The sequence below is a fragment of the Lepidochelys kempii genome, chromosome 3 (genome assembly GCF_965140285.1).
Source record: "Lepidochelys kempii isolate rLepKem1 chromosome 3, rLepKem1.hap1, whole genome shotgun sequence".
NCBI classification, from domain to species: Eukaryota; Metazoa; Chordata; order Testudines; family Cheloniidae; genus Lepidochelys; species Lepidochelys kempii.
The window spans coordinates 134,113,317-134,135,474 of NC_136382.1; the positions used below are offsets into that span (position 1 = coordinate 134,113,317).

Consider the following 22,158-nt stretch of genomic DNA (forward strand, 5'->3'; position numbering starts at 1 on the left):
TGCCTGCTAAATTAGTGAGCAGTCTACAATCCATTATTTATACAGATCCATATGGAGTAGATATTTTGATCAAATTGCTTCTTATCTTTTCTTGAATAAAGGAATAGATTGACCCGGTCATAAGGCAGATTTTACGGACCTCAAATCATTCTAGTAGCTCTTCTCTTGAACCCTTTCCAATTTGTCAATAGCCTTTTACAGAGATTCTAAGGACAGAAAGGACCATTGATCGTCTGGTTTGACTTCCTGCATAACTCAGGCCATAGGACTTTCCTGAATCTGTGCTAGTGATGATGCTTCCTGAATCTGGTTGTCCAAGAACTGCTCAGCCTCTCTGAGCAGTATCTGTAATTGTTCTTCCGGTCCAACAATCTTTTCTTCTAGCCCAGTCATCAACTTGTACCTCATACACAGGAAGTCTCTTCTAGGTTCAGGCAGGAAAGAAAACCAAGCACATTCATTGCAGGTCACAAGCACTGATCCATTTCTGGCCGTCACAGTATTGAGTGTAAAACTGCACTATAAAGACAGCCTCTCGTACTCCCCTCAGAACTCCCCAGTTTGCGTGCTCAGAAGTTCACCTAACAGCTGGCTTTTATACTAACACTCAGGCCTGGAATACACAGAGGGTAGGGGGATCAATCTAAGTTATGCAACTTCAGCTACGTGAATAACATAGCTGAAGTTGACGTACTTAGATCTACTCACCGCGGTGAGTCGACAGCTCACGCTCCCCCGTCGACTCCGCCTGCGCCTCTTGCTCGGTGGAGTACTGGAGTCAATGGGAGAGCGCTCAGCGGTCAATTTTATTACATCTAGACTAGATGCGATAAATCGACCCCTGCTGGATCATTGCTGCCCATCGATCCTGCGGGTAATGTAGACAAGCCCTCACTGCTCAGCTTCACCCCTTCGCAGTCGGGGAGAGATTATCTGCTCAAAGACTTCAAACCCGTGGATCCTAGCCACCTATCACACTCTGAGACACAAAGAAAACAGTCCTATTTCAGTTGACCTGCTCTGGAGTCCATAGCTCAGCTAAACAACCTTCATGGAAAGCAGACAAACTAAACACACTGCTCACCAAGTCCCTTTACCTTCAAGCACAGGGTCTGCAACTATGCCCTTTAAAACTCCCCTGTTTGCTGCTTCTGTTTCCATTTTTTAAAGTGTGGGTGCCAGGACTGGACTCTATTCTATTAATGGCCCCAGTGATAGCCTCAGCTATGCTGTATACAATGGCAATAACACCTTCCTACTTCTATGGTTTGTTCCCTTACTTGTACATCCAAGTATCACAATTTGTTCTTTTAACCACCGTGTCACACTGAGAGCGAATGTTCAGTGAGTTAGCCACCATGTCACCCAAGTTCTTTTCTTAGTCACCACTTCCCAGAATAACATCCCCCACATTCTCTGTGTGACCTGTGTTCTTGGTCCCTAGATGTGTGTGACTTTGCATTTAGCTGTGTTAAAGTGAACACAGCTTACCAAGAGATCTGCGGTTCTCAGGACAAAATTTTTGGTGGCCTCAGACTGCTGCCACCAACTCTTGCTGGTGGCTGCGCTGACAATTTTTCCTAAAATACTTTAGGAAAAACAAATAAATATGCATGTATACACATTCAGATCATTGCAATTTATTTATTGCTAGCTAGTAAGTCTGTTGTGAAAAGTGATATTAACAAATATACAAGTATCACTTTTCACAGTAGCCTTATGTAGCACTGGCAAGCCTGGGGAGAAATTAAGCCCTGGATGGGTGGTCAGGAGAGGCAGCAGGGGGCTGGAGTCTGAAGCCTCTTGGCAGGCGGATGGAGCCCTAATCTGTGTGGCTGCAACCTGAAGCCCCCCAACCAGAGCCTGCTGTCCCACTAACCCAGGGCTGAAGCCCAAAGCCTGAGCCCTGCCACCCTTGGGAAGGTGGGGAACTCACCTTCAGTGTTGTGTCCCAGCAGTCTTCAGAGGGGGGCAAGGCCCAACCCTTGCTGGTGGCCCCAGCAATCAACACAACAGGGTGGTGCATCCTGGAGCAACAGGTAGGGGGAATTTTGCCCCTCACCCCCACCCCATCACAGCCCACGAGGCTGTGGCCGCATTTGAGAAATGCTGATCTAGATCATTCTGTAAAACTGACCTGTCCTTATCATTATTTTCCACTCCTCAAGTGTGCAGACAGTACAAAAACTGGATCAATGATCTGAAAGAAAATGTAAGACCATTCCTGGTAAAAATGTTGAAGAGCATTATGCTGAGTGGGACCCTGCTAGAAATGCCCCCATTGGATGGCAATTCCCCATTTAAAATTAATTTCTGTGATCCAGTTATTAGCCAGTTGACCTTGCATAGTGTTAATAGACAAAGCAGACAAAAATGAGGGGGAGAAGTTCCATCATTTTACAGATGGAAAAAGGAAGCAAAGGGGCTAAGGCCATGTCTACAGTAGTAAGCTTACAGCAGCACAGATGTACTGCTGCAGTTGCACCACTGTAATATTGCTTGTGTAGCCGCTCACCTATCTACATACTAAAACCACCTCCATGAGCAGCGGTAGCTATGTTAGCAGGACAAGATCTCCCACTGACATAGCGCTGTCCACATCGGCACTTCTGTTGGTGTAACTTTTATGTCATTCGGGTGTATTTTTTCACACCCGTGAGCAACATAAGTTATACCAACAAAAGTGGTAGGGTGGACAAGCCATTCATTAGTGCCTTATGCAGGAAGTCTTTTTAGCAGAGCCAGAAACTGAACCCCAATCTCCTAAATCCCTGTCAGTTGCCTTAACCAGAAGACCATTCTCCTCATCAGAATTCATAAATTGTTGGTGCCAGGGTCTTCCGTTGCATGGCTGAACCATGTGTATCATGTACAACTCCCCCCCCCAAGTACTTGCAAGTTAGGAGATGCCAATTTTGTGGTTTCTCGTGCATTCTTAATTCTGCCCCCTTGTCCATCCATTCTGTGCACTGAATGAGGCAGGGGTCTTGAGGAATGAAGAGTATGTGATCATACACCCGCATAAAGGGGCCAAATTCAGGTTGGACAGGCAACTGTAAATCTACCTTTCAAGTTCTTGACTTTACAACTTGTTGTTTTAACTTAGTTTTTCTTAAAATGTAATTTCCTAGAATTTGATTTCACTTTTTTTCTTTAAAAGAAATTTGTATGTTTCTGTAACAACCCCCACGTGCATCACCAGTAAGGTTTGAACCCTGAACCTTTAGCACTGCAGTGCAGACTTTTCCAGGACTAAATATATGGCAGGAGAAGACTGTTAACTCAGAGGGTGAAAGAACCCAACCTAGTCATCCCTGGGAGTTGTGGGAACTCTGGCCCACGTAGCGCCCCTGGGATGGCGGTTGAGGGGACCTGAGTATCTGGGTCTGGAATTGGGGTGGTTGTGGGGAGAGCTGATTCCAGCTCTCCTTCCTACACTACCTACAGGAGCGGCAGGCATTTACTATGCCAAGTGCTTCTATAGAGGGGTATGGATCACTGGGGCCATGTCTCTGACTGGGGGTGGGGAGAAGGAGCTTTGCCTAGTTTTCTTCTCCCCTTCCTGTCTCACTACCTCCACTCCAGCAGCTTGTAGGCATTACCAGTGCAGAATGTGCTGCTGTTTTGGTGTCATCAGTCAAGCTTTAGGGCTTGCACCAATCTAACCAAAGGTGGGAATTTGAACAGATTTTGTTAAACTGGTGCAAACCCCTGTGTGGATGTTCTAGGTTCAAGAGTGGCTTATTTCAGTTTAATTTAAGATAATTAGGAACAAGTTGAGCTTAAATTGAAATTAAGAGTGCTCCCGCAGGGTTTGCATTGGTTTAGCGAAATGGATTCAAAAACTAACTCCGTGCGAATTTCTTACATGGCCAACGCTGTTAAATGTTCATATTTAGTTAATTTTGGCATCCTGCCAATGTTTTTGCTGAGAAATGGAAGTGGGAGAAAGGAAGTAATTGGCTTCTAACAGTTTACATCCGAGAAAAAGCTCCAGGGAATTTCACAGGACAAAAAAAAACCCTTCCCTAGTCAAACGGGATTGGTTAAGGGCCTGCTGCAAATAATGTAATCAGTTTGTTTTATTTATTATGTATTATTGTGGTAGCACCTAGTTGTGAACTGAGAACAGGGTCTCTTTGTGCTAGGCACTATACAATCACAGAATAAGAGACACCCACTTTCCCAAAGAGCTTACAGTCTAGGGCATGTCTTCACTGGCAATGTTAAAGCACTGCAACGGCAGCGCTTTAACGTGGCTTGTGTCGTCGTCGTGGCAGAGCGCTGGGGTGGAGCTCTCCCAGTGCTCTAAAAAAACCACCTCCACAAGGGGGAATAGCTCCCAGTGCTGAGAGCGTGGCTCCCAGTGCTGGTGCACTGTCTACGCGGGCACATTATAGTGCTGAAGCTTGCAGCACTCAGAGGGGTGTTTTTACACACCCCTGAGCGAGAAAGTTGCAGCACTGTAAAGTGCCAGTGTAGACAAGCCCTAAATGGAAGATATATTCTGGTCCAAGCATTTTTCATGATCACCAACAGCATGATTGTAAATGCTGGGGTCCCAGCGTATGGTGGTGTTGATGATAGTGCTAATGCTACCCCAGCTTAAATAAACTGTGATTGCAAATAGATGCCTGAAAGAAATTTCTGTATACTTGCTTGCCTGCAGAAAGAGCTGGCTTTTGAATACCTGAATAGCTGTGAATATAATGTGCATTTTTATTACATGTACACAGTGTATCAAGAAAATTCATTAAGGATATATAATTTAGTGCTATGTTTTAAATAGACTAATAACAGAAAGAATTGTATTGTGATTTACCTATATCTATGTAAATCTCATTCTCAGGAGCTGCGTTCACGCGAAGAAGAGCTGACAAAGGCTGCTCTTCAGCAGAAATCTCAGGAAGAATTACTAAAGCGGCGTGAGCAGCAGTTAGTGGAACGTGAGATTGATGTACTGGAGCGTGAGCTGAATATTTTGATATTCCAGTTAAATCAAGAGAAGCCCAATGTGAAGAAGAGGAAGGGAAAGTTTAAAAGGAGCCGGTTAAAACTTAAAGATGGACATAGAATTAGTTTGCCTTCAGGTTTGAAATTTTTCTCCTCTCGTACAAAATCTTCCTTTCACAATTAAATATTCAGATTTAAGTTCCCTGTCTGAAACATTTAGATATTGTATGTTACCCTGAAGATGCCTAATCCACCAGCATGCCAAAATGTGTATGCAATGGCGATTGATTTTTTTTTTCTTTTAAATGGCCTTTAAGGGATAAAATCCAAACTCTCAAATGTACCAGACTTTGCAAAATGTTTCTCATTTCAGTTGAATAAAGATGAGGGAGAGACTCTTCCCCTCCAAAAACACTTTGTATCCTAGAGGAAGCTACACTGAATTGGAGCCCAGCAGATCATGAGATCTGGCCTAACCTCCAGTAGCTAGTGTTTATATTTCTGTGCACTTCTGTCCCTTCGCTGCCTCCAGTGCCCACCTCCACCCTACATAGCAATCAAATTTTAGTACCACACATCCTGGATTTTACAAATGAGTTAGAAGAAGGTCCCCCATACCAGCCTGGGAGTAGAGCCCATGTTTCTAATATAGTAGACCCAAGTTTCATTCACTCTGTCACCCTGTCTCTCAGAATGAATAGGCCTGTTGTATGTGCTTTAGCTATCCAGTTTCTAACAGTTAGACAACACTCTCCTCCCAGAGCCAGGAATAAAACCCAGGAGTTGTGATCTTCAGTATTCTGCTTTGTCTAGCAAACAGTTGCTGTATAACCTATTAACAAAGTGTCATCATGTAAATAACAGAGGTCTGTGGTGGGGATGAGAAGGGCCACAATTCAAATCCCGCAAATAACCCATGTAGGAGGACTTCATGTTTTCACTTGATACATTCCCCCCCCACCAATTAAAAAAATGTTATTTAATTCGGTAAGGAAATATCCTTTAAAGCAGGTTTTATAGTTAAAAGATATGGTGCACATGTAGGCCATGTTTGCAGTTGAGAGGTGTGGGTAAAACTTATTTTTCTACCCTATTCAATTAATGAATTTTACCAAAACTTGTAAATATAGCAGTGATCATCTTTCCCAAATTGTGGGAAACAAATTTGAATCACTCCTCCTTCCAGAAAGGTCAGTTGGCATAAACTTATTTCAGTACTTAAAAGTACTGGAACTACGCAGTTGATGGAAGGTTTTGTAGAAGGCAAAAGAAAAAGCGACAACTGGGTTGAAGGCAGTATTGTAGATAACTAATTTTCTTAACCTGCTGCCTTGTTGACCACACTTATCTCAGAGTGTTTGACTTGTAAGCACAGTGAGCGGGAAAAAGGGAGCAGAGTTGGTGTGGGGTGTGTGCGCGCATGCTGTGTGTAGTGCATAAAAATGTGGTAATAGCTAAAGGGGATGTCACTTCAGGGTCTGTTTTCAGGCTTCATGGGCGTGTGACAAAAGGTGACCATCATGGCACCTAAACCCTCAATGGACATATCATCTTGCTGGTTTCTCAAGTTGTTGTTTCTACAGGAGTTAATGGCAAAATATCTATTCACTAATGGCATTGTACTAATGGTGTCACTAGATGGCACTGTAGACTTCACAGGACTGTGGGAAGCGTGGAAAGACATTGTTAGTGATAGTAGAATCCTGCCATTGATTGATTGCATTTTTTAATGTTGTGTGTGAATTAAGTACTGTATTTGTAAGGGTGCCAGATGGACAGTCCTAGAGACTAGAGTCCTAAGACTATTCCCGTAATAGGTACAGCACATCCAGCACCAATATAGCCTTCACCACAATGCCCTGCCAATATGTTTCAACTGTGACCTATAAAGATCACTGAAACCAAACAAAATAGCTGTTTAGCTTTTTGAATCTACTGAGCACCAACAAGGCTGCAGAGTGGCTTGTAATGTTGACATTTCTTAGTTCAGCTCCCATTGAATCACTAAACTAATTTCACATCACTGCCAAAAGCCCATTAAATGGTTAGAGTGAAGCTGTAAAATTCTACTGGCATGACTCGAAGTTCAAACCAATAACTGTACCAGTAGGCTTAGAATTTTTCTATGTTACAGTAGAAATCTTATCTAATGGAATTCACTTACATAAATATAAATTTCATTATGGTTAATGCTGAAAAAATACAACAATATAAACTTTCTATATTTAGAACAGTGAAATTTACCTAGTGTTGCTTTCTTCACAACAGATTTCCAGCACAAAATAACAGTGCAAGCTTCCCCTAATTTGGATAAACGAAGAAGCTTAAACAGTAACCGTTCTAGTCCACCAAATAGCCCCACAATAATTCCTCGTCTTCGAGCTATACAGCGTAAGTTTTCATCACCATTTCAATTTATTCTTTTAACCATTATGAACACACTCACTCATTTTATACAGGTACACTATAACACATTGGAAGGAATATATTACATTTGGATGTAAAGAAAATGAATTTGATTGGGCCCCTAGATGTTCTGTGAACAAGCAGCTGCATGAATTGGTAAAGAGAAAATCTTGTTAGAATAACTGTTTTTAGAGAAAAGGAGTACTTGTGGCACCTTAGAGCCTAACCAATTTATTTGAGCATAAGCTTTCGTGAGCTACAGTTCACTTCATCGGATGCATACTGTGGAAACTGCAGAAGACATTGTATACACAGAGACCATGAAACAATACCTCCTCCTACCCCACTCTCCTGCTGGTAATAGCTTATCTAAAGTGATCACTCTCCTTACAATGTGTATGATAATCAAGTTGGGCCATTTCCAGCACAAATCCAGGTTTTCTCAACCTCTGCCCCCCCCCCCACACACACACACAAACTCACTCTCCTGCTGGTAATAGCTCATCCAAACTGACCACTCTCCTTACAATGTGTATGATAATCAAGGTGGGCCATTTCCAGCATAAATCCAAGTTTAACCAGAATGTCTGTGGGGGGGGGGGTAGGAAAAAACAAGGGGAAATAGGCTACTTTGCATAATGACTTAGCCACTCCCAGTCTCTATTTAAGCCTAAATTAATAGTATCCAATTTGCAAATGAATTCCAATTCAGCAGTTTCTCGCTGGAGTCTGGATTTGAAGTTTTTTTTGTTGTAAGATAGCGACCTTCATTACCAGCAGGAGAGTGAGTTTGTGTATGGTGGGGCGGAGGGTGAGAAAACCTGGATTTGTGCTGGAAATGGCCCAACTTGATTATCATACACATTGTAAGGAGAGTGATCACTTTAGATAAACTATTACCAGCAGGAGAGTGGGGTGGGAGGAGGTATTGTTTCATGGTCTCTGTGTATATAATGTCTTCTGCAGTTTCCACGGTATGCATCTGATGAAGTGAGCTGTAGCTCACGAAAGCTTATGCTCAAATAAATTGGTTAGTCTCTAAGGTGCCACAAGTACTCCTTTTCTTTTTGCGAATACAGACTAACGCGGCTGTTACTCTGAAACCTGTTTTTAGAGAGTATTTCAAAATTAGTAGCTGAAAGGAATGCAGCAAATTGTAACTTATCTGGATTTTAGTAAAATGTTGAATTGTTTCAGGATGTTGTACTTGAAAAAATCTGGTTTGAATGAAGTACTGAAGGATCATAAACCCAGGGCTAATGATAAATGGCAAGGTATCATGTGAGAGGGGGAGGCTGCCAAATAGAATGATAGGAAATCAGCTGTCCTTGGACCAGAGCTGCCAACCAAGCACAGGAGCATAATGTCCAAAGACGCAGGGAATAATGTAGCCATAGTATGTTCAGAAGGACAAAAACACCAATTGGTGGGGAAGAAGGGGAACCAAGCACATAGAATCATAGAATATCAGGGTTGGAAGGGACCCCAGAAGGTCATCTAGTCCAACCCCCTGCTCAAAGCAGGACCAATTCCCAGTTAAATCATCCCAGCCAGGGCTTTGTCAAGCCTGACCTTAAAAACCTCTAAGGAAGGAGATTCTACCACCTCCCTAGGTAACGCATTCCAGTGTTTCACCACCCTCTTAGTGAAAAAGTTTTTCCTAATATCCAATCTAAACCTCCCACACTGCAACTTGAGACCATTACTCCTCGTTCTGTCATCTGCTACCATTGAGAACAGTCTAGAGCCATCCTCTTTGGAACCCCCTTTCAGGTAGTTGAAAGCAGCTATCAAATCCCCCCTCATTCTTCTCTTCTGCAGGCTAAACAATCCCAGCTCCCTCAGCCTCTCCTCATAACTCATGTGTTCCAGTCCCCTAATCATTTTTGTTGCCCTTCGCTGGACTCTCTCCAATTTATCCACATCCTTCTTGAAGTGTGGGGCCCAAAACTGGACACAGTACTCCAGATGAGGCCTCACCAATGTCGAATAGAGGGGAACGATCACGTCCCTCGATCTGCTCGCTATGCCCCTACTTATACAGTACATACATGGGAAGCAGGGAAGGGAGGAAGAGAACAGATTAGGGAAGAGAAGTGCCTTTTTCTTTTTTGAAAATCACACACTTATTAAATACCTAAATGCTGTTCTTTGTAAGCAGCTCCGGGAATTGCTGTAGGGAAGTTGTCTGTATAAATAGCAGTATGAGGTAGCTATTATGAATGGCAGAGGAACTGGTCCATGAGACACTTAAGATGTTATGCTCACTATCGATTTTTGAGAACACAATATCTAGAGATAGAAAAGATATTAAAATCAAGAAATGACTCATATATTAAAATATTGTCTGGCCTTGTGCACAAAGCAGGCTGACCAACTGCCCATGGCCATAATGGAGCACCGCATGGGATGAACAGTAAAGCAAAATCTGTTTGTTTAATCAGGGTCATTTCCCAAGAGACAAACATGTCATGTAGTGTCCATCCCAGCAATGAACCCAGGACAATTTTCTAGTGCCGAAGTAGTCTAGAATCTAGGTCATCTTTTGCTTCTGAATGGTACAGTCTTCTCTTTTACCCCCACCAGATCCTCTGAGGAGAAAGATCTGTCTTTTCTCTGGTGCTTAATCAGAAGTATATGGCTCGCTTTCCTGGCTATTCCCTTCTGGGGATCAGGTCTTCTCTGGTTGCCTTTGGATCTTGGGACCTAGCTGCCTGGGCTCCCTTTAATCTTGGGTAGAAATATGCTCTTTCCCTCTGGGTGATCATCATCATCTTAAGCCTGCCCTTTCATCATTTATCCCTTCTTCATAGTCACTAGTTATAGCCGGAGGGCTGTCTGTACTAGAATGACCAGAATGAACATTTGTTGGGTGTAGCTGATCTACTTCCATAGACTCTGAGCACTCTGATTCCCCATGCCTGGTTGGGACAGGAAGGAGTTAAGTATAAGCTGTCTCTTTATCTTAGTCTCAAGATGACTTGAAAAAAGGAGCAAGAGAAAATTGTGGGGTTTGTCTTTTCAAAATTGCTATAGTAAATGTGGTTGACATTCACTTTTTTACTACAGCCTGAAGAGAAATTAGTTTTTATTAAATCTACCTTGTTTGCAGGTGAAATTTGAAGTGCTGTCATGTCTGTTTAGGTTTAATCTGTTCTCAACTTCACGACAACACTTTCAGATTAATACCCACTCTGGCAAACTGTATATCATGAATTTAAGTTGACCTTCCCAAGTTATAAAGGACTTCTATCACCTGACCGCTAAAATGAAACAAAACGGATTACATGAGATGTTTTTGGAATTCATATGCTCTGTAATTGTGGGTGAAACCACAATTACCTGTCCCAATTACACTTACTGCATACCATTTTTCATATAGTCTGCTAATCTTTTCGATATTTTTGGTAGGGCAAAAAAAATTTCTAATGGTATGTCTCATAAAACCAAAATCTTAAAATAAGAGTGCTGTTTAATTTTCTGAGTGTACTTCAATCAACATAGAAATGAAATAAAAATTTCAGGTATTAACCCAGCTCTAGAATCGAGAATTTTTTTAAAAGGCAGAAAATAATATGCATTTGTACACATTCTAACTCCCACAGTTATAGGCCTCTGTCCTTCAAGGAGATCCACCAGTGCAGACCCATATGCCTGCGTGGAGTTCAATTGATGGGTCTAACTGAGCAAATGTTTCCCGTTGTAGGACCATAAAAATTACTGTATTAAACAAAGAGTCTCCCTCAAATGGAATACTTCCTAATTTTGAGTTTGGATCCCCAAGCTTCTAGCCAAAGCTCTCAGATCTTTTGAATATATCTGGCTGAACTTAATTTCCGCATCCCTCTGTAAATCCCTTTCTACCTATGTAAAATACCTTCCTCCAGTGCTATTTAATCTTGATTAAACTTCAGAGCTCCCTCATTTAGAGAAGACTTATTCAAGTGTGTGTGCTTTGAGCAAGAGTAGCTAACAATTGCTTATTTGATCACACCTCTTTTGTTCATAAATATTTCAAGCTTCCAAATCTAAATTTCTTTAAAATGAAAAAGAAATCCTAGCTAACTATAAAGAAAATTTAGTCATAAGTTTGAATTCAGCTGTTTCTGAACACTAATTTAAAAAAAATACCAGTAGGTTGTAAGTAGTCTCCAGAGAATCCTGAAAACTCAGTTGTAATATCTTAGCAAAGACAAGCATCTGTGCTGCAGAGCACGTTAAATTGGTGTAAGAGATGGGGGAGGAGTGAAAAATAGGTGAATTATAAACCATCTAAACTTTTACCTTGTTAAAGACAGTCTATCATGGCAAAAGTTGTTGTTGTCTTATGTCAATATTATCATCTTGGTTGTGAGCATGTTGTCAATTTACTTTTCTACTTGTCAATCTGAGGCTGGTCTGACACAAGAATTTATTTAACTGATTCATATTCACAAACTGTGGGGCCAATCACTCTCTACTCCTCCTGTGACTGCTTAGCGTTCCCAGGAGGCATTTTATGTCTTTTGGATCTGGGTTTCTGGTTCTAGAGATAAAAGTATAAGGAGGAATCAGTCCCTCTTTTGCAAATAAAGTAAAACTACTAAGATCTCTACTGCATTCTCTTAATTTTTCCTCAGTGATTTCCAGAGCAGACACAAATACAGCTAATGACCGAAGAAACAATGTATATGTGTACCAGCAAGATGTAGATATCACAAGTGAATATGCACTTTCAAGTGGGGTTATGAAAAAAGGCAAGATCCAAATAAATTGTAAAGGGTGCTGGTTGTATTAACTCTGTAGCTGAACTTGTATTAAGTGACAGACTGAGCACTTAAACAGAAAATATCTATTTTAAAATATTTGTTTTGGGTTAATGAAAAACAAAATCACAGTAATTGGTCATAACTGAGATATTCTAATGAATTTGATATCGTTGCATCAAAAAAAGTTCTTCTCAACAAAATATTAACTGGTAAATGCTCAGTTTGCCTCACGTACATGAATTACCTAAATGTAAGGTATTGAGTTTTAAGAAGCATGAAAAATAAGATCTTTCTTGCTACTTTCTTTCATTTTCACCTTTCTTGTCAGTCTTCAAATTGTTGCTTGCTTGCTTATCGTTTTGATCAATGCAGTTTGTATTTTGGCATCAGTGAGGGAAAAAATAATCTCCATTTTTAAGTTGCACCTTTTTGATTTTGCTACTGTGATGCAGTGTTAGTGGAGAAGGCTGCTTTGCTAAAATCCAAATTCTTCCAGTGGCTGTAATAATCCTTCTGATGAGCACTAAATACTGTACCTGTCTCTAGTAACCTCAGATGAAAGCAACAGAACCTGGGGAAGAAGCACAGCTTGCCACCAAGAAGAATTTGAAGACGTGAAGAAAAGCTTTAAAAAGAAAGGTTGCACATGGGGACCAAGCTCAGTTCAAACAAAGGACCATGCAGATTGTAAGGAGAGGTATGACAGCTATATTTTATATTCGCTTAATATGAGGACCGATATTGTGATGACTAGATTGGAAGCCAGATTTGGGAACATAGTTCTGCAACCCTTATTTAGTTAGGTAGTTTGTAGCTAGAAATTCCTCAGACCCTCATTTTATTCATCTGGGAATTTTCTGGTAGTCGTAAATGGGATTCATGCAGTCAAAGACTCAAAGATGCTAGAACAGTTACTTACCTTACAGTCCCTGATTCTTTGAGATGTTTTGTTGATTCTTTGATGTGGCTTCAATGACCCACCCTCCGACCCCACTCCTTTGGAGTCAGGCTCTACTGGGATTCTGAAATAGTGAGGAAACGAAGAGGCAGTCAAGGGCACTGTGCCTGTTCCTGTTGCAGCAGTGAATTCCAGACTGTCTAGATTCTGGGTAAAGGAGGAAGTCTTTCCTTTTTACTGCTTTGAAAGGCAATACATTTTTAGAGTGTTGTGTCATTTTGTTGTAAAGTGTTGAAATCAGCTGTCTGAATTTTCACTGGTACTCTTCATATCTTTTTTTTATTTTTTTTTTTAATAAATCACTCAAGATCCTTCTTATTTATCTCCTTTCCAGGATATATTTCTTTGTCTATGAAGTGTCAGTCAATTGGAATGGGCACTTCCATGATTGTTAAACATACAATATCAACATGAAATCCTGTGTCTGTTAAATGCAGCTTCCTCTTTTGTGCTTGCTCTTTGATCTTGCCCAGTTCTCCTTTACAAAAGTTTGTGTTTTAAAGAATTTTATAAACCCCCATCAAACAACTTTTAGATCTTGTACTATACACAAACTTCTTAGCCACTGTAGCTTTTACTGTTGTAGCACTTTGTACGGTACATGTTTAAACGTGCACAAGAAAAGAAATTCTATAGAATAGATAGCTTCTGGTTATTCATTCTTTTTCTTTTTAAACCTATATTAGTTCCCATTTAAAAAGTTATAGAAACATGCTGTTTTGTACAGTGTCTAAAGAATCATTCTGATTTCAGAATAAGACCTCTCTCAGATGGCAACAATCCTTGGTCAACCATTTTAATGAAAAGTCAGAAAGGTGTTCCATTAGCCTCCCTGTTTGTGGACCAAGGTAAGAGCTGTTTATCAATTTATGGAAATTCCCATAAAATTATATGAATTAAGGCACCACTTCCTACACACATGCTATACTTTAAGCATATAAACAGTCCATTGAAAACTATTCTGAAACCTGTATTCCTGTATATAAATTTAAGGCACATATTTAGATGCTAATTCTGCAAAGACTTAATTTTTTTTATCAGTAATCATTGTCTGTATTGACCGCTTGCCCTGTAAGTGTAGTTCTTGGTTTGTATTGAGAAATCCATAAAGTTCCATAGTATTACCATTTCTCGTACCACCAATTGTCTTTCATTTACCAGTCCTGATGTTTTAGTTGCATAGAACTATAGAATTGAGTTTTAGTGAAAGCTCCTTAGTTAGGGTTGTGACACAGATTCCATACTTGGACCAGTTTTGAAATGCTTCCATCCAATATCAGCAATAAATCTCCCTTTCATTTTGAAATTTATATGCTTAGTCTTGGACCAGAAGAAATGTATTTTTAGAAAGCTTGTAATCAGGCCAGGAATCTTAAAATTATGGAACTTAAAAATATACAATTTTTTTCCCCTTTTTTTTTTTTTTTGGAGAAATCTTTGGCCATTCTTCACTCACATCTCAAAACATTTATTGAAAAGACATATTTTACTCATTGAGCCTTAATAAAATTATTGCATAGACCTAGACTTCTCTTTCCAGAGTCCCTCTTGCTACTCAAATTTCTCCACAATAATAATATAACCTCTGTTCAGTGTTTTGCAGAGCTTGGAAGTATGCTTCAGCTACAGATCTCTCAAGTGCATAAAAACACAGAAAAACTTTAGGTGCTGCAATCCTTATGCCTCCTGATTTATTGATTAGAAGCTTGCATGGTCTACAGGCGTTGCATAGAGAATGCCCAAGCTTTGCAGGCACAGCCTGATCTGTATCTGGTCCACATGCACAGTTCATGATCTATTATGACCAGGAGCATATAGACTTCTCAGCAAACTTCCAGTTTTAATTTGAAGGTTTTTGTTTTTACTAACTAAGGCACTTCAGGTTAAAAATATCAGCAACACAGAAGGAATCTTGAAAATATTTTTATGAAATCTAGTAAATTTGATCATTAATAAAAGGGAAGTTAGATTTATGTGTTTTGTTTCTATTTTTAGAATTTGCACTCCGTTTGAACAATGAAAATAACTTGGCTGCATTTTCTGTTTCTCATGCACTGGTATAATGTTGGAATGGAGTTTGCTAACTTTGCAAAGAAATATTTAAATCAAAACAATTTTCTTGGTATTTTAAAAAGCCCAAGAACCATATTTATTATCATCATCATCATCATCATCATCATCATCATCATCATCATCATCTTTTTTCAAAGATTTTTTTTTTAAATAAGATGAAATTGAGGACTGATGTACTTCCAAGGCTCCCCTTAAAAACAAGCAAAAAATCCCTTTCTTTTAATTTATTCTGAACTTTTTAGAAAAATGTAAGCCATTCAGGCAAAACGTCAAAGTTGTTGGGAGCAGAGTAGGGAAGAGAGGGGATGGAACTCAGCTGCAAAACATTACAATTAAGCTGGACTATCTAAGACAGGACATTCAGTAGTTGAGATTGAAACACTAATTTGAATGGTCAGTGTTTACTGTCAACTGTCTGTCAGCCTACCCTACTGTACAGAATAACAGTTCATGCACTTGAACTGTGACTCATCCCCTACAGTTACCACCACATATAGAAAAGACCCAGTCTCTTATTTTACATGCTTGCCTTCTAAAGAGTCCAGTACACATTCTGCAGCCATCACTTGCCTTCATTTGTTATTCCACTGTGAGCCAAAGAACTAAAACTTCCATGTTCATTTTCATCATACATACTGGAAATATCAAACTTATTCATAGTGGACCTAGTAGCCCACTGAACTCAATGGAAATACTCCCATTGACTTCTTACAAGTTTTGATTCAGAGCCAACTGAACAGGTCATACACCACAGCCTTCACACACTGTACACAGATATAGATTGTGTGTGTATAAAAGTCATGTATACTACTCACAATAATCTATTCACATAAATATGCTGCAATTTAAGTTCTTCAACACAAAGGGAAAATGGAAGTAGCAAAAATATTTGTATTTATAGTCTGTAAAAAAGTATTTATAAAAAAGTATTCATAGTCCACCCAGTATTTGCTGTGTGCTGAGTAGAGATACAGAGACAGTTTGGTGTTTAGACTTTCACAAGTAAGTCAATTTTTTTAGATTTTTTTCAAATTTAACTAACAGTATGTAGCGAGTTTTATAACTATCATGGGATTTATATTTTGAAAATAGTCTATTTGTTGAAAAACTGCTTTTATTGTTTTGACTACTAGAGATTTCTTTGATATTTGTCACAAAGAATATGGAAAGATTTTGATTTGAGGAAATTTTTGAATCTGACTTAACAGTTATCCCTGTGTGTTCCTCTGAGCCTCCAAAAAGTGTGTATATGGGGGACACAGAACATCTGTCTGTTTGTCTGTCTGTCTGTATATATTTAATAATGAGGAATCCTAAGGTACATGTACAAAGTTTGCCAGAAAAAAGTGTCTTATTTTGCAATATTTAAGTACCTTCCAATATTTTTACATTATAGATGTTTGTACAGAGCAGAGACTTTTCCCTGAAGGTTTGGATGCAAAAAGACCAAAGCAAATGAAGTTGCCAAATCAGGCTTATATTGATCTACCTCTTTGGAAGGATGATCAGGGAGAAAACACTAAAGAACATGAAAGCTTTGAAGAAGTAACCTCTGCTAGTTCTTCAAATAGTACGCCACAAATGACTCCTACAAACAGTCTCAATAGAACACTGCAGAAAAAGAAAACTGACTCTATATTGTATGGATGTGCTGTTCTCCTTGCATCTGTAGCTTTGGGCTTGGATATTAGAGAGCTAAACAAATCACAGGTTCCAGATGAACTGTTGCCAAAGGAGGAGAAGAAGAAGCGGGAGGGAATATTTCAGCGTGCTTCAAAGTTTCGCAGGAGTGCAAGTCCTACAAGATTGCAGTCCAAAAAAGAAGAAACCCATATTCCATCCCTAAGTCCATCAGCAAATACTGTGAATCTTCTCTCTATGCCTTCCCTTTCCACCAAATGCTTGCTTCAGTCTGATGGTGAAGATGCTTTTGTAAGCATCACTCCCAGTGATTGTGACACAGGCATTCCCATTGAGGCCTTTTCATCAGAAACTTCGGCAACTAAGAGGGGGGAACAAAGGGTAAAGCAGGTGCTTGACACTGATCCTGTGATGTTAAAGAATCAGTCTCCTATTCTTCCTCTGAAACAAGAATCTGAAAAAGTGCCAAATGACTCTTCATCAAAATTGAGACGATCGGGTCACAGGCGAACCATGTCAGACGGAAATACTTTCCAGAGTACATGTGGGTAACATAGAATATCAGAGAGATGCTTTATCTATAGTGCATAAACCAAACGGAAAATGTAATGGAATTATAACTTACTGAATATACTGTCAATAAGTAGTGATCAGAAATAGTATCTTACTACAGTGTGTGGGGAGGACAGGGCTTTCATTTGAAGTACAATATAAATTCCACTAATGACAGCAAAATAGCTTCACCTAAGAATTTAGTAGAAGTCTGTGGGGACCTGCTGCCAGGTAGGATGTACCAAAACCAGTGTTGCTAGTGGAATCACCAAAATTGATGCTGAGGATTCCATTCAGGTGGTTTTATTATATTGTAGTTCTTAAAGCAAAGCTGAATTGCCAAGTATAATGGGAAATGTGGGTATTTCTATGAAGGTTGCAACATCAGTGCTTTAACAATTTCAGCATTTCTTTCAACCTGTTGCTTAGTGTAGCTTGGCAGTTGGTCAACAGAGACTAATTCATTAGTGTCATTTTACTGATGTTCATTTATTAACTCATAGGAAAACAGGTTGAATAAGTTTTACTTCCCTGACTGGCACAGGAGTCTGACCACACATTGAACATTTAACAAGCTATAGTTAAGACATATCCAAACTGAAAACACTTATCCTCTAACCTACTGGTATCCAGTAGAAATGTTGAGTTTTGTACTCACTATTAATACTAGCATTGTCCTTTGTAATGCGAAGAGCATCTTTTGCAACACAATATTGCTCTGCAATGTGATTTTGAGTTTAAATTCCTTAAATTAATTTGTTTTTCCCCTTAATAACTGAGGGTTTCCAACTTGCGTGTGTGTCTTAAAATGACTTGGCAAAACTTGACAAACTTCTCAGTTTTATTTCATCCTGCTATTGAGCTGATTGAATTCTGCTGACGCTCTGACTGATGAGAAGTAGGCTCCCTCATTCTCTAACACAGAAACAATATGGTTCAGAGAAATTCTTGGTGTGTTGAGTGACTGTGTCAGACCATTATTCTGATGCTGCCATGCGTTTGCAGGGCATCACTAATTCCTGCCAGCCTGTGTAACTTTCTTGGTGAAGCAGTAGTTCAGGTAGTACCACTAAAGTTGCTGTCGGTGGTATGTGCTTTTCCAGATGTCAAAAGTAGAAGTGATCATCTAATATTGTCTTGTCTTCTCCTCCATCTAGCTAATGGAATCTCTTCACCTAACGGAATCTCTGTGTTGCCAGTTCTTCCAGTTTCTGGGATTCTGCGGTCTACATCTGTTCAGCAAAGAAGCATGCACCGTGAGCTGTCACCTGAAAAGCAAAGAGCTGTCAATATTATATCAAGGCCTCGACCTTCTTCTCTAAGAAGCAGAATAGATCCATGGCAAGTTCTTCCACAAAGTATAAAGCCAGACTATGCAGAAGTGGACGATGTAGAGAGTTATGTAGATCCCAATGTTAACTTCGTACCAGATACTGAGGAGAGAACTAAATCCCACATGCCTTCATTACTTGATATTGATGTGGAAGGTCAAAACAGAGACTGCACAGTGCCTTTGTGCAGAATGAAGAACAAAACTTGTCGGCCGTCTATATATGAACTAGAGAGAGAATTTTTGTCTTAAGTGCCTAGCATTTTTAAAGTATTGCCTTTTTTAAGGAGAAGAAAAAAATTAAAATTATTTTGTACATCTAATATTTCATGCTACTGTTTTCTAAAATACTGTGGCCAATACTACCAAATTTTTTGTAACAGGCAGCTAATTTTGTACAATGTATAACAAGATGCCTATCTTGAATTTTCACTGGAATCCCATCTAGTAACTAAAAGCACAATGCTGGAAAACAGTATTCTGGACATCTCTAAGCACAGTTGAATTGCTAAATTAACTTGTCCCCTTACCTCCCACAAAATCTCACCTTTTCTCTGCTAGAGCTCTTGCTTTTTGGTGTACGTTTTGTTTTCTCTCACACATTGAAGGGCTAAGTGGCATGCAGAGCATTTGCATTCAAGTCATGGGCAGTTCTCTGCACATACATTTTTCAGGAACAGCCCCTTATGAACTGTGGAGTTAAGGATTTTTATTTTATTTTTTTGTTTAAGATGCCTGTATGGAAGTGTTCTACCCACTCTGCCCCAAATAGTTGGTTTTCCTTTGGCATTGACTACATTATGGAAGTAATTTATCACCATCAAATGAATTTGCATAGTTTTGTCCCCGACTATTTTGAAATACAGTAGATTGTCAATCATAGAATTAGTTTACCTAGAAAGTTGTGCTATAATTTAAATTAAAACTAAATTTAAATTTGAGTGACTGGAATTTGGTTAAAGCTATTTGACGTTCTTTGTTTTTTGTGAGTGAAGCAACATTCCATTAGGTAAAGATACACTGGAACTTGAATAGTTGTGCTCTGACTTTTTTTGAACATTACAGTATATTTGCACTGAGAAGAGTATTCTTCTTGATGATTATTTTTAATTAAAACTGAGTTCGCTAGGTTACTGTACCTTCTGTGTTGGAAAGAGGATTTTTTTAGTGCAGTTAACCAAGTTTAAGTTTCTAGCACAATTGCAAACTGTTACAAAGTCTATTTAAAAGTCAAACCTGCCTTTTCTTCCTTATATTGGCAATGGGAGCCTTTCTTTTCGTGCCAAGGTGTGGTATGAAAAGGAAATAATCTGATACACTTGGTTTCTTATTCAGTCAGTAAATGTCCAACAAATTCATAACTATAGAGTTGTGGGGGAAAGTGTACTTAAACTTGATCATGTAGCAACTTCATTTTCCCAAATCACTAAATTAGTGATGACTAATTTAAACGCTGCTTTACCAGTAATTGTTGGAAGTGCTGAAGAAGAGAAACATTAGAATTAAGAGGCATTTCTTGAATTTTGACGTCTTAACTAGAAATTCTCTTTATCATTTTTAGACTTAGATATGTTGCAGAAATAAAATTACATAGTTAAGAAAAAAGTTTTCGTTTCCCATCAGGACATTTTCCTGTTTTAAGGCCTTTGTTTATATTCTTTGTCTCCTTTACCCTTATGTCTGGGAGTTCAGATTGTCCATTGTTAAACAGAATTCATGAGCACCTAGCATCAAAGCAAAGGAATTAAAAAGCAGTTTTTTATTCTATAGTGCACTACATTGGTTCTATTGAAAATGGGAGAGAAGAATTGGAGAATGTCAATCATGCAGTTTTAACCTTGCAGAGAAGTGGACAGATGGACATAGCTTCCCTGAGAACAAGCTCACAATATCAAGAGTGGAAATGAAAGAACACTTAAAGTATTATTTCTACAAAAAATGTTAAGATACACTAACCGCTGGTTGGCTGTAAACTGAGTGACTGTATAACAGGTTATTATTAAATTATTGCATTTTTGTCCTATCCTGTTTGTTTTCAGTAACCTGTATAATTGGTATTAAGTTTGTTGTAAGTATGAATACTGCACACTTCAAAACTTAGGTACCACAAATTTCAAATAGCATACAATGTTCTTTAACTTGTATTCTTTAAACTTGTACTTAATTTTATCAAGTACACTTCAGTAGATGAAGTTTAGTTTTTAATTTAAAATGTAATGATTGGTTCTCATGTAGAAAGTGTACACAATTAATTATACATGTAGTGCTCTGTGGAAAATATGGCTCAAATCTTAAATATAGTTTGGTAGTGTATTTAATTTTGAAGATGAAAGTTACAGTTGTGAAACATTGTGTCTACTTAGACTGTTTCAGGAGGGATCATGCCTTTATAATATTGAGAGAAATTGAATTGATTATATTATACAACTATCCTCCTGGGGAAAGTACCTCTACTAGGCTTTCTAAAGGAAAATCTCAGGTGCTTTAGTATTTTGTCTTGTAAACGTTTGTTCATTCTACTTTGTTTTACTTCATTATAAATGTTGAATTATGCACCATAGATTTTGTAGTCAACAGCCAGCATAAAAATACCCCACTGTGGGCTGTATTGTTTTCTCTTGCCAGTGGTCCATATGGTGATCTGTTTTTAAGCAAAATTCCCCATTGATTTTAATGGGGGATTCTGCTTAAAAGTGAATGGCATAGTATGGCCCAATTAGTACATGGTAACAATTTTAAGAGCTATGTACTCAGAGGTTGCACCCCAAGAAAAAGAATGTAAGCCATCTACATCCGACAAGCTGGTTTTACTGATGCAGTCTTTTAGCTATAGTATATAGTGTTTTAGAATTAATTTTTTAACTTCTTTTCTGTAGTTTAAAATTATAGGCCAGTCTTCACTAAAATGTAAAGATTAAAAATAAAGATGATTAAATCCATAGTTTCACAATTTCTATTTCACATGTTACCAGAGTTACCTTTGTACAAGTAAGGGAATCTGGTGTATATTTATAATGATTTTACTTCTGTATTGGGTATAGCTGGTAAAGAATGTATTTATTGTCATGTATGTGAATAGTCTGACCATATAAGTGGTAAATTTATACTGATCATGTTAGCATACAATTTCAAGGTGCTTACACTGCAGAGATTAAGGTAACTACTTGACATGCTGTTTTACAAAGCCTTATGACTGAAATGTTTTTATTTTAAAATAAACTTTTGTAGCTAGTGTATTGAATATTGGCCTTGGCCTTCTTGAAATTAGGGCAGGTTTTAAAGCGTTTTTATATATATTAAACTCCCTTGTACAAATTTCAGGGAGTAACCAGCAGCTATGAACAGCCTGTTCTTAGTCCTTCAGAATGTGGGAACATGTAGTTGTCATTGAACTAAATGTAAGTGATTAATGTTAATCTGAGAAGTCCTGTAGGTTTTTGCAATCTTGAAATGCAGATTAAGATATTAATAGTAGCAGCCTGCACTTTCTTTCATCC

At 38.9% G+C, this 22,158-nt stretch overlaps 1 protein-coding gene across 5 annotated transcripts in view; it reads left to right on the forward strand.

Moving 5' to 3' along the window:
• Nucleotides 1-21,600, forward strand: part of MAP3K21 (mitogen-activated protein kinase kinase kinase 21) — a 63,796-nt gene extending 42,196 nt beyond the window's left edge. The window contains exons 5-12 of one of the 5 annotated variants that reach the window (XM_073338106.2): nucleotides 4,850-5,090; nucleotides 7,222-7,344; nucleotides 11,979-12,095; nucleotides 12,654-12,804; nucleotides 13,819-13,913; nucleotides 16,535-17,323; nucleotides 18,489-18,672; nucleotides 20,432-21,600. In XM_073338106.2, coding sequence (XP_073194207.1) covers nucleotides 4,850-5,090; nucleotides 7,222-7,344; nucleotides 11,979-12,095; nucleotides 12,654-12,804; nucleotides 13,819-13,913; nucleotides 16,535-17,323; nucleotides 18,489-18,672; nucleotides 20,432-20,453 — 1,722 coding nt within the window. In that variant the 3' untranslated portion in view covers nucleotides 20,454-21,600. Of the gene's footprint in view, nucleotides 1-4,849; nucleotides 5,091-7,221; nucleotides 7,345-11,978; nucleotides 12,096-12,653; nucleotides 12,805-13,818; nucleotides 13,914-16,534; nucleotides 17,324-18,488 lie in introns of all 5 variants that reach the window. The other 4 variants (XM_073338103.2, XM_073338104.2, XM_073338105.2 and 1 more) reach the window with 4 other exon arrangements.
• The last annotated feature ends 558 nt before the right edge of the window (nucleotides 21,601-22,158 follow it).